Below are 16598 nucleotides of genomic sequence, written 5' to 3'. Positions count from 1 at the left end.
AGCTGACACGATTACGGACGGACCGACGGACGGACGGACGGACAGAGGGGGGTGCCATGGGGACAGACGGACGGACAGAGGGGGGTGCCGCGGGGACAGACGGACGGACAGAGCCTGGTGCCATGGGGACAGACAGCCCGGCCCCTCAGGGGTCCCTGGACAGACGGACAGACGGACGGGGGGGGTGATGGGGGTCCCTGGACAGACAGACGGACAGACGGGGGGGGTGATGGGGGTCCCTGGACAGACAGACGGACGGAGCGGGACCCCCCTGAGGGACCCGAGGGACCCCCATCAGTTACTGGGGGTCAGGACCCCCCTGAGGGACCCGAGGGACCCCATCAGTTACTGGGGGTCAGGACCCCCCTGAGGTACCCGAGGGACCCCCATCAGTTACTGGGGGTCAGGACCCCCTGAGGTACCCGAGGGACCCCATCAGTTACTGGGGGTCAGGACCCCCCTGAGGTACCCGAGGGACCCCCATCAGTTACTGGGGGTCAGGACCCCCCTGAGGTACCCGAGGGACCCCCATCAGTTACTGGGGGTCAGGACCCCCCTGAGGGACCCGAGGGACCCCCATCAGTTACTGGGGGTCAGGACCCCCCTGAGGTACCAGAGGGACCCCATCAGTTACTGGGGGTCAGGACCCCCCTGAGGTACCCGAGGGACCCCATCAGTTACTGGGGGTCAGGACCCCCTGAGGGACCCGAGGGACCCCCATCAGTTACTGGGGGTCAGGACCCCCTGAGGGACCCGAGGGACACCCGGGACCCCCCTGAGGTGCCAGGGGCCGTTGAGTCACCCATGGGGTCCCTGGGGGCCACCTGGGACCCCCAAGAGGGACCCGGGGGGGTCTGGACACCCCTGAGGTACCAGAGGGACCCCATCAGTTACTGGGGGTCAGGACCCCCCTTTGGGGCCCAAGGGACCCCCCTGAAGTAACTGAGGTACCCGGGGGACCCCCCCTGAGGTGCCTGAGGGACCCCAGGGACCCCTGGGACCCCCCTGAGGTACCTGAGGGACCCCCCCTAAGTTACTGGGGGGTCAGGACCCCGCTGAGGGACCCAAGGGACACCCGGGACCCCCATAAGTTACAAGGGGTCCAGACACCTCTGAGGGACCCAGGAGACCCCCCTGAGGTACCTGAGGAACCCAAGGGACACTGGGGACCCCCCTGAGGTACCGGGGGGAGCTGGGACCCCTGAGACCCCCCTGAGGTAACGAGGGGGATTTGGGACCCCCTGAGGTAACTGAGGGACCCCCTGAGGTAACTGAGGTACCAGGGGGGGATTCGGGACACCCGGGACCCCCTGAGGCACCCGGGGGACCCCTGAGGTACCTGAGGGACCCAAGGGACACCCGAGACCCCTTTGAGGTAACTGAGGGGGATTTGGGATTCCCGGGACCCCCCTCAGGGACCCCCTGAGGTACCGGGGGGGAGCTGGGACCCCCGGGACCCCCTGAGGCACCTGAGGGACCCCCTGAGGTAACTGAGGGACCCAAGGGCCACCCGGGACCCCCTGAGGTACCTGAGGGACCCAAGGGACACCCGGGACCCCCTGAGGCACCTGAGGGACCCCTGAGGTAACTGAGGGACCCCTGGGACCTCCCTGAGGTAACGAGGGGGATTTGGGACTCCCAGGACCCCCTTCAGGGACCCCTGGGACCCCCATCAGTTACTGGGGGGTCCGGAAACCTGTGAGGGGCTGAGAGACACCCGGGACCCCCTGAGGTACCTGAGGGACCCAAGGGACACCCGGGACCCCCTGAGGTACCTGAGGGACCCAAGGGACACCCGGGACCCCTTTGAGGTAATGAGGGGGATTTGGGATTCCCGGGACCCCCCTCAGGGACCCCCTGAGGTACCGGGGGGAGCTGGGACCCCTGGGACCTCCCTGAGGTAACGAGGGGGATTTGGCACACCCGGGACCCCCCTCAGGGACCCCTGGGACCCCCCTCAGTTACTGGGGGGTCCGGAAACCCGTGAGGGGCTGAGAGACACCCGGGACCCCCTGAGGCACCTGAGGGACCCCCTGAGGCACCTGAGGGACCTCTGGGACCCCCTGAGGTAACTGAGGGACCCCTGGGACCCCCTGAGGTACCTGAGGTAGCGGGGGGGATGTGGGACACCCGGGACCCCCTGAGGTAACGCGGGGGATTTGGGACCCCTGAGACCCCCCTGAGGTACCTGAGGGACCCCTGGGACCCCCTGAGGTAACTGAGGTAGCGGGGGGATGTGGGACACCCGGGACCCCCTGAGGTACCGGGGGGAGCTGGGACCCCTGGGACCTCCCTGAGGTAACGAGGGGGATTTGGGACTCCTGGGACCCCCTTCAGGGACCCCTGGGACCCCCATCAGTTACTGGGGGGTCCGGAAACCTGTGAGGGGCTGAGAGACACCCAGGACCCCCTGAGGTACCTGAGGGACCCAAGGAACACCCGGGACCCCCTGAGGTACCTGAGGGACCCAAGGAACACCCGGGACCCCCTGAGGCACCCGGGGGACCCCTGAGGTACCTGAGGGACCCCTGGGACCCCCTGAGGTACCTGAGGGACCTCCTGAGGTAACTGAGGGACCCAAGGGCCACCCGGGACCCCTCTGAGGTATCTGAGGTACCTGAGGGACCCCTGGGACACCCGGGACCCCCTGAAGTACCGGGGGGAGCTGGGACACCCGGGACCCCCGTGAAGTACCTGAGGGACCCCCGTGAAGTACCTGAGGGACCCCCGGGCCCCCCCACGTTACCGGTGCCTCCGGAGCCCGTGCGGCCCCGCGCCGGGCGGCGCTGTGGGGGGGGCGGGGGGCGGGGCGGCGCCGGGACCGTTACGGCCGTTGGATTTCAAACCCGCTCCTCCGCGCGGGGAGCGCCGGGGGGGGGGGCGGGACGGCCGGGCTCGCCCCGCCCCCTTTCTGGGCCGTGACGGGCGGCGCGGGCGGCCAATGGGAGCGCGGCGTCCCGGCGCGGGGCCAACGGGCGGCCGCGCGCGCTTCGCCGGCGCCGCCCCCCCGGGGACGTCGTAACTGACAGCGCTTCCCGCCAATTCCAACGGCCGCCGGGAGCGCGCCGGCCCCGCCCCCCCGCGGCGGCGGGGTTGTTGGGGGGGGGGGAGGAAGGCGGCTGCCAATCGCCGCGCGCCGCCCCGTTGAGCGGCGGGCGGGGCGGCCAATGGGAGAGCGGGCGGGGCGGGGCGCGGGCCGCTCCGCGTTTCCTCTCCGGCTCGGTTCGGGCCCCCCCCGCCACACGCGCTCCCTCCCTCTGCCCCCCGCCCCCCCTCGGCGGGCCCCCCCCGCCCCGGCCCCCCCCCCTCCCTCCCCGCTCTCCCCGCGGCTTCTTCGCTGCGAAGAAAATGGCGGCGGCGCCGAGCGGAGACGAGGAGCGGCTGTGAGTGCCGGGGGGCGGGCGGGGCGGCGGCGGGGGCGGCGGGGCCGGGGGAGCGGGGCGGGGAGGGGGGGGGCGGGGGGTCCCGCCGCTGTTTTCCCGCGCGCGCGCGCGAAAGACGCGACCCCCCCCACCCCCCTTTCCCCTCCACACCCCCCGCCCCCCCCCACCCCACACCCCCCCCCCGCCCCCCCCCCCCCCCGCCCCTCCGTGCGCGCGCGCCCGGGCGGGAACGGCGGAAAAACGGGGGGGGGGGGTGTGTGCGCCGTGAGTGCGTCACTAACGGCCGCGGCCCCCCCGCGCCGGGACAGCGCCGGAACAGCGGCCCCCCCGCCAAGGGGAACCCCCCCGCGTGCCCCCCCCCGCACAGCGCCCCCCCCGCGCCACCCAGCGCCCAACGGGACCCCCGCCCCCCGCCCCCCGGAAACGCGGACCCGCCGCCCCGGCCGCGCCGAACTCCGACCCCCCCGGGCCCCCAACGGGGACCCCGCAACGGGGCCCCCGAGTCGCCCCCAAAGGTCCCGAACGCGGCGTTCGCGACGCGCCCAAAATACCCGAAATGAGCCCGAAATGTCCCAAACGCGGCGTTTGCAACGCGCCCAAAATACCCGAAATGAGCCCGAAATGTCCCAAACGCGGCGTTTGCAACGCACCCAAAATACCCGAAATGAGCCCGAAATGCCCCAAACGCGGCGTTTGCGACGCGCCCAAAATACCCGAAATGAGCCCGAAATGTCCCAAACGCGGCGTTTGCGACGCGCCCAAAATACCCGAAATGAGCCCGAAATGTCCCAAACGCGGCGTTTGCAACGCACCCAAAATACCCGAAATGAGCCCGAAATGTCCCAAACGCGGCGTTTGCGACGCGCCCAAAATACCCGAAATGAGCCCGAAATGTCCCAAACGCGGCGTTTGCGATGCATCCAAAATACCCGAAATGAGCCCGAAATGTCCCAAACGCGGCGTTCGCAACGCGCCCAAAATACCCGAAATGAGCCCGAAATGTCCCAAACGCGGCGTTCGCGACGCGCCCAAAATACCCGAAATGAGCCCGAAATGTCCCAAACGCGGCGTTTGCAACGCACCCAAAATACCCGAAATGAGCCCGAAATGTCCCAAACGCGGCGTTTGCAACGCGCCCAAAATACCCGAAATGAGCCCGAAATGTCCCAAACGCGGCGTTTGCGACGCACCCAAAATACCCGAAATTAACCTGAAATGCCCCGTGTACGTTGCGACCGAAATGCCCGAAACTGCTCCAAAATGTCCCAAACGCAGGGTGTCTGAAATGCCCAAAATTGCCCCAAAATGCCCCGCGTACGTGGTGCCCGAAATGAGCCCAAAATGAGCCCAAAATGAGCCCAAAATGTCCCAAACACGGGGTGCCCGGAATGTCCAAAATTGCCCCAAAATGTCCCAAACGCGGGGTGTCTGAAATGCCCAAAATTGCCCCAAAATGTCCCATGTACGTGGTGCCCGAAATGCCCGAAATGAGCCCAAAATGTCCCAAACGCGGTGTTTGCGACGCACCCAAATTACCCGAAATGAGCCCAAAATGTCCCAAACGCGGTGTTTGCGACGCACCCAAAATACCCGAAATTGCCCCAAAATGTCCCAAACGCGGCGTTCACGACGTACCCAAAATACCCGAAATTGCCCCAAAATGTCCCGCGTACATTGCGACTGAAATGCCCCAAATTGCCCCAAAATGTCCCATGTACGCGGTGCCCAAAATGCCCGAAATGAGCCCAAAATGTCCCGAACGCGGTGCTCGCAATGCACCCAGAATACCCGAAATTGCCCCAAAATGTCCCAAACACGGGGCGCCCAAAATGCCCAAAATTGCCCGAAATTGCCCAAAATGTCCCAAACGCGGTGTTTGCAACGCACCCCAAAATGCCCCAAATTCCCCCAAAACGCGTCGCTCACGCTGCACCCGAAATCGCCCCAAAACGTCCCAAATCTGGCACTCACGCCGTGCCCAAAATGCCCCAAATTCACCCAAAATACGGCCCCGAAATGCAACAAATTCACCCAAAATACGGCCCCGAAATGCCCCAAATTCACCCAAAATACGGCCCCGAAATGCCCCAAATTCACCCAAAATACGGCCCCAAAATGCCCCAAATTCACCCAAAATACGGCCCCAAAATGCCCCAAATTCACCCAAAATACGGCCCCGAAATGCAACAAATTCACCCAAAATACGGCCCCAAAATGCCCCAAATTCACCCAAAATACGGCCCCGAAATGCCCCAAATTCACCCAAAATACGGCCCCAAAATGCCCCAAATTCACCCAAAATACGGCCCCAAAATGCCCCAAATTCACCCAAAATACGGCCCCGAAATGCCCCAAATTCACCCAAAATTCCGCCCGTTTTCTCCGTTTTTCCCGTTTTCCCCGTTTTTCCCATTTTTCCCATTTTCCCCATTTTTCCCATTTCCCCGTTTTTTCCGTTTTCCCCGTTTTTCCCTGGTTTCCCCGTTTTTCCTGTTTCCTCGTTTTTCCCGTTTTCCCCGTTTTTCCCGTTTTTCCCCCATTTTTCCCGTTTCCTCCATTTTTCCGCCATTTTTCCCGTTTCCCCCGTTTCCCCCGTTTTTCCCGTTTTCCCCATTTTCCCCGTTTTTCCCATTTTTCCCCCATTTCCCCCGTTTTTCCCATTTTTTTCCCCGTTTTCCCCGTTTTTCCCCGTTAATTAGCGCGGCCTCGTTAACGACCCCGGGGTCCCGGTGCCCACGGACACCCCAGCTTGAGGGTTCGGGGACCCCCCCGTGTCCGTCTGTCCGTCCGTGGGTCCGTCTGTCTGTCCGCAGGTCCGTCCGTCTGTCCGTCCCCAGTCCGTCCGTGCGTGTGTGTGTCCGTGTGTCCGTCCTCGGTTCATCCGTGTGTCCATGTGTCCGTCTGTCCGTCTGTCCGTCCGTGTGTCTGTCCGCAGGTCCGTCCGTCTGTCCGTCTGTCCGTCCGCGTGTCTGTCCGCAGGTCTGTCCGTGTGTCCGTCCGTCTGCGGGTTCGGGGGCTGGTTTGGGGACCCCCCCCCATCCCGTGTCCGTCTGACCATCCCATGTCTGTCCCGTGTCCGTCTGTCCATCCCATGTCTGTCCATGTGTCCGTCTGACCGTCCGTCCCGTGTCCGTCTGTCCGTCCCGTGTCTGTCCGCGTGTCTGTCTCTCCATCCCGTGTCTGTCTGTGTGTCCGTCTGTCCATCCCGTGTCCGTCTGTCCATCCCGTGTCCGTCTGTCCATCCCGTGTCTGTCCGTGTGTCCGTCCGTCCCGTGTCCGTCTGTCCATCCCGTGTCCGTCTGTCCATCCCGTGTCTGTCCGTGTGTCCGTCCGTCCCGTGTCTGTCTGTCCATCCCGTGTCCGTCTGTCCGTCCCGTGTCTGTCCGTGTGTCCGTCCGTCCCGTGTCCGTCTGTCCATCCCGTGTCTGTCCGTGTGTCCGTCCGTCCCGTGTCCGTCTGTCCATCCCGTGTCCGTCTGTCCATCCCGTGTCTGTCTGTCCATCCCGTGTCTGTCCGTGTGTCTGTCCGTCCCGTGTCCGTCCGTCCATCCCGTGTCTGTCCGTGTGTCCGTCCGTCCCGTGTCCGTCTGTCCATCCCGTGTCTGTCCGTGTGTCCGTCCGCCCCGTGTCCGTCTGTCCGTCCGCAGGGAGCAGCGCCTGGAGCAGATCTGCTGAGATCCAATTGAGGGACCCCCCGTCCCGTCCCGTGCCCGTCCGTCCATGTCCGTCCGTGTGTCCGTCCGTGTCCGTCCGTGTGTCCGTCCGTGTGTCCCTCTGTCCGTGTGTCCCTCTGTCTGTGTGTCCCTCTGTCTGTGTGTCCGTCCGTGTGTCCGTCCGTGTGTCCGTCCGTGTCCGTGTGTCCATCCGTGTGTCCCTCTGTCTGTGTGTCTGTCCGTGTGTCCGTCCGTGTCCGTGTGTCCGTCCGTGTGTCCCTCTGTCTGTGTGTCCGTCCGTGTGTCCGTCCGTGTGTCCGTCCGTGTGTCCGTCCATGTGTCCGTCCGTGCCCGTCCGTGTGTCCGTCCGTGTGTCCGTCCGTGTGTCCCTCTGTCTGTGTGTCTGTCCGTGTGTCCGTCCGTGTCCGTGTGTCCGTCCGTGTGTCCCTCTGTCTGTGTGCCCGTCCCTGTGTCTGTCTGTCTGTCCCCAGGGAGGAGCAGCGGGAGCAGCCGCCGGTGTCCGTCCTGCGTCCGTGTGTCCGTCCCGCGTCCGTGTGTCTGTCTGACTGTCTCACGTCTGTCCGTCTGTCCCTAGGAAGGAGCGGCGCGAGGAGCCGTCGGTGCCCGTCCCGTGTCCGTGTGTCCCTCCCGTGTCCGTGTGTCTGTCTGTCTGTCCGTGTGTCTGTGTGTCCGTGTGTCTGTGTGTCCGTGTGTCTGTCTGTCTGTCCGTGTGTCTGTCTGTGTGTCTGTCTGTGTGTCCGTGTGTCTGTCTGTCCGTGTGTCTGTCTGTCCCTGTGTCTGTCTGTCTGTCCGTGTGTCTGTCTGTCCCCCTGCAGGGAGCAGCGGCCGGAGCATCCGTCAGTGCCCGTCCTGTGTCTGTCCGTCTGTCCCGTGCCCGTCCGTCTGACCGCGTGTCCGTCTGTCTGTCTGCAGGGAGGAGCGCCCCCCGCGGCCGGAGGAGCCGTTGGTGTCCATGTGTCTGTCTGTGTGTCCGTGTGTCCGTCCGTGTGTCCCGCCTCTGACCGCGTGTCCGTCTGTCTGTCCCTAGGGAGGAGCGCCCCCCGCGGCCCAAGAAGCCGAAGCGCCGGGAGGAGCCGTTGGTGTCCGTGTGTCCATGTGTGTGTCCGTGTGTCCGTCCGTGTGTCCCATCTCTGACCGCGTGTCCGTCTGTCTGTCCGCAGGGAGGAGCGCCCCCCGCGGCCCAAGAAGCCGAAGCGCCGGGAGGAGCCGCCGCCGGCGCCGGAGCCGCTGGAGGCCGAGGGTTCCGGAGGCAGCGCCGCCGCCCCCGCCGCGCCCGAGCCCGCCGCCTCGCCCCGCCCCCCCGCCTCGCCCCGCCCCCCGCGCCCCGCCTCGCCGCGCCCGCCCCGCCCCGCCTCGCCCCGCCCCCCCGCCTCGCCGCGCCCCCCGTCGCCCCGCCCCCCGTCGCCCCGCCCCCCGCGGGCGGGGTCCCCCAAGCCGCGGCGCTCGGTGATCCGGGACCGCGGGCCCATGTTCCACGACCCCACGCTGCCCCCCGGCTGGACCCGCAAGCTCAAGCAGCGCAAGTCGGGGCGCTCGGCCGGGAAGTTCGACGTCTACCTGATCAAGTGAGTCCGCACGCCTCCGCCGCCCCTTTGCCTGCCCCTTTGCCTGCCCCTTTTCCTGCCCCTTTTCCTGCCCCTTTCCGCCTCCGGGGCCCCTTTTCCTGCCCCTTTTCCGCCTCCGGGGCCCCTTTTCCTGCCCCTTTCCGCCTCCTTGGCCCCTTTTCCTGCCCCTTTCCACCTCCGGGGCCCCTTTTCCTGCCCCTTTTCCCCCTCCTTGGCCCCTTTTCCTGCCCCTTTCCGCCTCCTTGGCCCCTTTTCCTGCCCCTTTTCCGCCTCCTTGGCCCCTTTTCCTGCCCCTTTTCCTGCCCCTTTCCGCCTCCGGGGCCCCTTTTCCTGCCCCTTTTCCGCCTCCGGGGCCCCTTTTCCTGCCCCTTTCCGCCTCCTTGGCCCCTTTTCCTGCCCCTTTCCGCCTCCATGGCCCCTTTTCCTGCCCCTTTTCCTGCCCCTTTTCCGCCTCCTTGGCCCCTTTTCCTGCCCCTTTCCGCCTCCTTTGGCCCCTTTTCCTCCTCCTTTGGCCCCTTTTCCTCCTCCTTGGCCCCTTTTCCTCCTCCTTTGGCCCCTTTTCCTCCTCCTTGGCCCCTTTTCCTCCTCCTTTGGCCCCTTTTCCTGCCCCTTTTCCTCCTCCTTTTGCCCCTTTTCCTCCTCCTTTGCCCCTTTTCCTCCTCCTTTGCCCCTTTTCCTCCTCCTTGGCCCGTTTTCCTCCTCCTTTGCCCCTTTTCCTCCTCCTTGGCCCGTTTTCCTCCTCCTTTGCCCCTTTTCCTCCTCCTTGGCCCCTTTTCCTCCTCCTTTGCCCCTTTTCCTCCTCCTTCCGGCTCCATTCCCCTCCCCATCACCTCCTTTCCCACCCTTGTTTTGCGTTTTCCCGCCCTTTTGCCTTTTTCCCGCCGTTTTGTGTTTTCCCGCCCATTTTGCTTTTTCCCGACCGTTTGCTTTTTCCCGCCCTTTTTTGCTTTCTTCCGCCCTTTTGCCTTTTTCCCACCTTTTTTGCGTTTTCCCGCCCTTTTCCTTTTTCCCGCTCTTTTGCTCTTTCCCACCCTTTTACTTTTTCCCGCCTTTTATTTGCCTTTTCCCGCTCTTTTGCGTTTTCCCGCCATTTTCCTTTTCCCACCCTTTTTTCACTTTTCCCCGCTCTTCTGCTTTTTCCCGCTCTTTCCCTTTTCCCCCCTTTTTTGCTTTTTCCCGCCCTTTTACATTTTCCCGCTCTTTTTTGATTTTTCCCGCCCTTTTTTGCCTTTACCTGCTCTTTTGCTTTTTCCCGCTCTTTTTTTTTCTTTTCCCGCTCTTTTGCTTTTTCCCGCCCTTTTCTCCTTTTTCCCGCTCTTTTGCTTTTTCCCGCTCTTTTGCATTTTCCCGCCCTTTTCTGCTTTTTCCCACCCTTTTCTGCTTTTTCCCCGCCCTTTTTTGCTGTTTCCCGCCCTTTTTTGCTGTTTCCCTTCCTTTTCTGCTTTTTCCCGCCTTTTTCCTACTCTTTTGCTTTTTCCCGCCCTTTTTGCTTTTTCCCGCCCTTTTCTGCTTTTTCCCGCCATTTTCCTTTTTCCCCGCGCTTTTGCCTTTTCCCGCCCTTTTTTGCTGTTTCCCGCACTTTTTTGCTTTTCCCGCTCTTTTGCTTTTTCCTGCTCTGTTTTTGCTTTTTCCCCGCCCTTTCGCTTTTTCCCGCTCTTTTGCCTTTTCCCGCTCTTTTTTTTGCTTTCCCCTCTTTTTTGCATTTTCCCGCTCTTTTCCATTTTCCCGCCTTTTTCCTTTTTCCTGCCCTTTTTCATTTTCCCGCCCTTTTTAGTTTTCCCGCCCTTTTTTGCTTTTCCCGCCCTTTTCCTTTTTCCCGCCCTTTTTTGCTTTATTCCCGCCCTTTTCCATTTTCCCGCCCTTTTCCATTTTCCCGCCTTTTTCGCTTTTTCCCGCCCTTTTTCATTTTCCCGCCCTTTTTCCTTTTTCCCGCCCTTTTGCATTTTCCTGCCCTTTTTCCTTTTTCCCGCCCTTTTTTGCTTTTTCCCCGCTCTTTTTCGTTTTCCCGCCCTTTTCCTTTTTCCCACCCTTTTTCGCTTTTTCCCGCCCTTTTCCATTTTCCCGCCTTTTTCCTTTTTCCCGCCCTTTTCGCTTTTTCCCGCCCTTTTTAATTTTCCCGCCCTTTTTCCTTTTTCCCGCCCTTTTTTGCTTTTTCCCGCCCTTTTCCATTTTCCCTCCCTTTTTTCCATTTTCCCGCCCTTTTCCATTTTCCCGCCCTTTTCCTTTTTCCCACCCTTTTTTGCTTTTCCCGCCCTTTTCCATTTCCCGCCCCTTTTTCCATTTTCCCGCCCTTTTCCATTTTCCCGCCCTTTTCCATTTTCCCGCCCTTTTCCTTTTTCCCACCCTTTTTTGCTTTTCCTGCCCTTTTCCATTTCCCGCCCTTTTCCATTTCCCGCCCTTTTCCTTTTTCCCGCCCTTTTCCGTTTCCCGCCCTTTTCCATTTCCCGCCCTTTCCCATTTTCCACCCTTTTCCGTTTCCCGCCCTTTTCCGTTTCCTGCCCTTTTCCGTTTCCCGCCCTTTTCCTTTTTCCCGCCCTTTTCCGTTTCCCGCCCTTTCCCATTTCCCGCCCTTTTCCGTTTCCCGCCCTTTTCCATTTCCCACCCTTTTTTCCGTTTCCCACCCTTTTTTCCGTTTCCCGCCCTTTTCCGTTTCCCGCCCTTTTCCGTTTCCCGCCCTTTTCCGTTTCCCGCCCTTCCCCCGTCAGCCCCCCCCCCCCCCACCGTGCTTTCCCCTCCCCGTTGATTCCCCCCACCCCAATTAGCGAACGTCGCTCATTGACCGCGTTAATTAGCGCCCTGTTGTTAATTACCCATCAATTAACGACCTATTGACCCCAATCCCCATCAATTAACGACCTATTGACCCCAACCCCCATCAATTAACGAGGTATTGACCCAAACACCCATCAATTAAAGACCTATTGACCCCAACCCCCATCAATTAACGACCTATTGACCCCAATCCCCATCAATTAACGATGTATTGACCCAAACACCCATCAATTAACGACCTATTGACCCCAATCCCCATCAATTAACGACCTATTGACCCCAATCCCCATCAATTAACGACCTGTTGACCCCAACACCCATCAGTTAACGATGTATTGACCCCAATCCCCATCAGTTAACGATGTATTGACTCCAATACCCATCAATTAATGACCAATTGACCCCAATCCCCATCCATTAACGACCAATTGACCCCAACACCCATCAATTAACGACCAATTGACCCCAATCCCCATCAATTAACGACCTATTGACCCCAATCCCCATCAGTTAACGACCTGTTGACCCCAATCCCCATCAATTAACGATGTATTGACCCCAATCCCCATCAATTAACGATGTATTGACCCCAATCCCCATCAGTTAACGATGTATTGACCCCAATCCCCATCAATTAACGATGTATTGACCCCAATCCCCATCAGTTAACGATGTATTGACCCCAACACCCATCAGTTAACGATGCATTGACCCCAACACCCATCAATTAACGATGTATTGACCCCAATCCCCATCAGTTAACGATGTATTGACCCCAACCCCCATCAATTAACGATGTATTGACCCCAACCCCCATCAGTTAACGATGTATTGACCCCAATCCCCATCGATTAACGATGTATTGACCCCAATCCCCATCAGTTAACGATGTATTGACCCCAATCCCCATCAATTAACGATGTATTGACCCCAATCCCCATCAGTTAACGATGTATTGACCCCAACACCCATCAGTTAACGATGCATTGACCCCAACACCCATCAATTAACGATGTATTGACCCCAATCCCCATCAGTTAACGATGTATTGACCCCAATCCCCATCAGTTAACGATGTATTGACCCCAATCCCCATCAGTTAACGATGTATTGACCCCAATCCCCATCAGTTAACGATGTATTGACCCCAATCCCCATCGATTAACGATGCATTGACCCCAACACCCATCAATTAACGATGTATTGACCCCAACCCCCATCAGTTAACGATGTATTGACCCCAATCCCCATCGATTAACGATGTATTGACCCCAATCCCCATCAGTTAACGATGTATTGACCCCAATCCCCATCAGTTAACGATGTATTGACCCCAATCCCCATCGATTAACGATGCATTGACCCCAACACCCATCAATTAACGATGTATTGACCCCAACCCCCATCAGTTAACGATGTATTGACCCCAATCCCCATCGATTAACGATGTATTGACCCCAATCCCCATCGATTAACGATGTATTGATCACCCCGGCGCACAGAGGAGGCTGTGCCCGTACTAATTAGCTGATTAACGAGCGTTAATTGTTGCAGCCCGCAGGGGAAGGCGTTCCGCTCCAAGGTGGAGCTCATCGCCCACTTCGAGAAGGTGGGGGACACGTCCCTGGACCCCAACGACTTCGACTTCACGGTGACCGGGCGGGGCAGCCCCTCCCGCCGGGAACCGCGGCCCCCCCGCCCCCCCCGGCCCCGCGGCGGGGGGGGGGGCGGCGGCGGGGGGGGGGCGGGGCCGGGCTCGGGCCGGGGGCGGGGCCGCCCGCGCGGCTCCAGCAAAGCCCGCCCCGCCGCGCCCGCCCCGCCCCCCGCCCCGCCCGCCGGCGCCGCCGCCCCCCCCCCGCGGCTGCTGGTGAAGACGCCGTTCGCGGGGGGGGGCGGGGCGGCGGGGGGCGCCCCCCCCAGCCCCCCCCGGCGCCCGGGGCGCAAACGCAAAGCGGAGCCGGACGCGCTGCCCAAGAAGCGGGGGCGCAAGCCGGGGGGGGGCGGCGCCGCGGGGGGGGGCGGGGCGGCGGGGGGGGGCGGCGGCGCGGCCGGGGGGGGCGCCCTCCCCCCCGAGGCGAGGAAAGCGGCGGCGGCCCCCCCCGCGCTCACCGAGTCGCTGTTGCCCATCAAGAAGCGCAAGACGCGGGAGGGGGCGCTGGGCGAGAGCCCCCCCCCCGGGCCCCCCCGCGGGCGCCGCAGCAAGGAGAGCAGCCCCCGCGCCCCCCCCCCCGAAAAAGGAGCCGCCGGACCCCCCCGCCGGGGCGCGCCCCCCCCCCCGCCGCCCCCGCCGCCGCCCCCTCCCCCCACCCGGGACTTGAGCCCCCCCGACGGCTGCGCCCCCGATAAGACTCGGCCGCCCCTCCCCCCCGCCACGCCGCCCCCCCCCGCCCCGAAGCACCGCGGGGGGGACCCCGAGAACAAGGACGTTGTGCTCCCCGCCCCCCCGGCGCCGCCCCCCTCGCCGCCGCCCCCCCGGACGCCGCTGCCCGAGCGGGTCAGCTGACTGCGCCCCCGGCGGACGCACGGACGCGCCCCCCCCAGCGCCTGGCCCCGCCCCCCCGCTTTGCACTTTGCTCCACGGAACGGGGCGGGGGGGGAGGGCCCGGCCTGCGCGCCCCCCCCGCCGGTGGTTTGGGGAGGGGGGTCACCAGTGGGGGGGGGGTCACGCCCCGCCCCCCCGCGCCCCCTCCCCCCGCCCCCCCCCGGCCGCCGCTTTTCTCGTTCTTCCAGTTTTTCGTTCCCCGTTTTTCGCCGGTTTGCACTAAGGGGGGGGGTGGGGAGGGCCCCGCCCCCCCGGGGCCGCCGCGGCCAATGGGGAGCGGGGGGATCCGGCGGGCAGCCAATCGGCGCGCGGCGGGGGCGGGGCCGCGGTGGATCCGGGGTTGAGCCAATGGGAAGCGGCGCCGCGTCCTGGGCCGATCGGGAGTGACCGTGGCGGCGGGGGCTGGGTGTGAGCCAATCGGAGGCGGTTGCTGGGGGGGCGGGATCCGGTGAGGAGCCAATCAGGGGCGGCGCTCGGCGGGGGCGGGGTCCGCTCCCCGGCCAATCAGGGGCGGCTCCGCGGGAGCAGGGTCTGGTCTGGAGCCAATCGGGAGCGACTTCGGGTTGGGATCCAGGCCGCAGCCAATCAGGGCGCAGGGCGGGGCCTCCGGGCAATGGGGAGCGCCGGGCAGCTCGCGGGGGACCTGGTCCCCAGCCAATCGGAGGGGCCCGGGGCGGGGCGGGGCCTCGAGGGGTCAGAGCCAATCAGGAGAGAGGGCGGGGCCGGGCGCGGGCCAATCGCGGCTCTGGGCGGGGGCGGGGCCCGGCCGGGATCCAATCAGGAGTGGTGTGGATTGGAGGGGCGGGTCCGGCCCCGGCCCGGTGGCCAATCGGGAGCCGGGCGGGGCCCTGGGCCAATGGGGAGCGGGGGCGGGCTCTGAGCCGGCCAATGGGAGCTGCCCTGGCGGGGGGGCGGGGTCTGGTCCGTGTCCCCTGCCCCTCCCCCCCCGGGGGGTCCCGTTCCTGGGGGGGTCCCATCCTTGGGGGGGGGTCCCCCCGTTCCTGGGCTGTTCCATCGTATGGGGGGGGGGTCACCGTCCCCTGGGGTTCCCGTCCTGGGGGGTCCCCATCTTGGGGGGGGTCCCCGTACTTGGGGGGGGGTCCCCATCTTTGAGGGGGGGTCCCCGTATTTGGGGAGGTCCCCATCTTTTGGGGGGTCCCCATATTTGAGGTGTCACCATCTTTAGGCGGGGTCCCCATTTTTGGGGGGGTCCCTATCTTTGAGGGGGGGGTCCCCATGTTCGGGGTGTCCCCATCTTTGGGTGGGGGGTCCCCATCTTTGAGGGGGGGGATCCCCATCCTTGAGGTGGGGTCCCCATTTTTGGGGGGGCTCCCCCTGTTCTGGGTGTCTCCATCTTTGAGGGGGGGGTCCCCATCTTAGAGGGGGGGTCCCCACATCCCGGGTGTCCCCCCCCCAGGTCCCGTCCTGCACTTTAGGGCTCGGGGGTCCCCCCCTCCCCCTTCTCTTCCAGCCGCTCCCCCCACCCCCCACCCCCCTCCAGGCTCCTCATGGCAATAAGGGGGGGGAGGGGCCAGGGCCCCCCCGGGATCCCGGATCGCGCAGGGGGGCCCCCAGCACCTATTTATTGATCCCGAGTCGCGCGGGGAGACGTTTTTGCCTTATAAATTTACAAAAAACAACAAAAACCCCCCTGGCTGTGGATTCTTCTGGGGGGGGAGGGGAGGCCCCGCCCCCCCCCGGGTCTGTGTCTGTGCTGGAGTTGATCTATAAATCTGTGTACCCAACACCGCCTCCCGCCTCTTTCTGCGGCCCCGCCCCCTCCGCTCGGCGCCATTGGCTCCCCCGCGGTGACGTCACAGGATCGCGGGTTCCCCCCCCCCGGGCGCGTCACTGGATCCCCCGCCCCTCCCCTCCCGGTGACGTCACTCTCAAGATGGCGCCGTCTCCATGGCAACGGCGGCGCTTCCGCCACGCCCGGAATGGCGGCGCTTAAAGGGGCCGCGCAGGGAGAGGCGGGAAATGGGGGCGACGGGGTCACCCCCCCACCCCAGCACGGGGGGGCGTTAATTGGCGGCTTCGGTAATTGGGGGGTCCTGAGAGGTCGTGGGGGCACCGGGGGGGTTGGGGTGATATGGGGGGGTTGGGGTGATATGGGGGGGTTGGGGTGGTGCCATGGGGGGGGACACGGGGGGGTCCTGGGGGACTTTGGGGGGACATGGGGGGTCCTGGGGGACTTTGGGCGTGATATGGGGGGGTTGGGGTGGTACCATAGGGGGCACACGGGGGGGTCCTGGGGGACTTTGGGGGTGACATGGGGGGAGTTGGGGGGACATGGGGGATCCCGGGGGACTTTGGGGGTGACATGGGGGGGGTTGGGGTGACATGAGGGACATGGGGGGGTCCTGGAGGACTTTGGGGGTGACATGGGGGGGTTGGGGTGGTACCATAGGGGGCACACGGGGGGGTCCTGGGGGAGTTTGGGGGTGACATAGGGGGGGTTGGGGGGACATGGGGGATCCCGGGGGACTTTGGGGGTGACATGGGGGGGTTGGGGTGACATGGAGGACATGGGGGGGTCCTGGAGGACTTTGGGGGTGACGTGGGGGGTTGGGGTGGTACCATAGGGGGCACACGGGGGGGTCCTGGGGGACTTTGGGGAGGTTGGGGGGACATGGCGGACATCGGGGGGTCCTGGGGGACTT

The 16598-nt window shown here is 63.9% G+C and overlaps 1 protein-coding gene across 1 annotated transcript; it reads left to right on the top strand.

Annotated features, from left to right (window-relative positions):
- The first annotated feature begins 3273 nt into the window (after positions 1–3273).
- On the top strand, positions 3274–15680 carry MECP2 (methyl-CpG binding protein 2). Its single transcript, XM_071801275.1, has 3 exons — positions 3274–3383; positions 8217–8621; positions 12948–15680. Exons 1-3 carry the CDS (start codon positions 3349–3351, stop codon positions 13894–13896), a joined length of 1389 nt encoding a protein of 462 aa, XP_071657376.1. The 5' UTR covers positions 3274–3348; the 3' UTR covers positions 13897–15680.
- Positions 15681–16598: the final 918 nt, after the last annotated feature.

This window comes from Patagioenas fasciata, chromosome 36 (assembly GCF_037038585.1).
Source record: "Patagioenas fasciata isolate bPatFas1 chromosome 36, bPatFas1.hap1, whole genome shotgun sequence".
Taxonomy (NCBI): Eukaryota; Metazoa; Chordata; class Aves; order Columbiformes; family Columbidae; genus Patagioenas; species Patagioenas fasciata.
The sequence above is the reverse complement of the archived record's forward strand: the minus strand, read 5'-3'. Positions and strand labels throughout refer to the sequence as shown.

Bases quoted from the DNA above. Each gene is read 5' to 3' on its own strand.
- MECP2 (XM_071801275.1), top strand. From the start codon at position 3,349: ATGGCGGCGGCGCCGAGCGGAGACGAGGAGCGGCT. The intron at 3,384-8,216 runs GTGAGTGCCGGG...GTCTGTCCGCAG, and splicing joins AGCGGAGACGAGGAGCGGCT to GGAGGAGCGCCCCCCGCGGC. The intron at 8,622-12,947 runs GTGAGTCCGCAC...TAATTGTTGCAG, and splicing joins TTCGACGTCTACCTGATCAA to CCCGCAGGGGAAGGCGTTCC.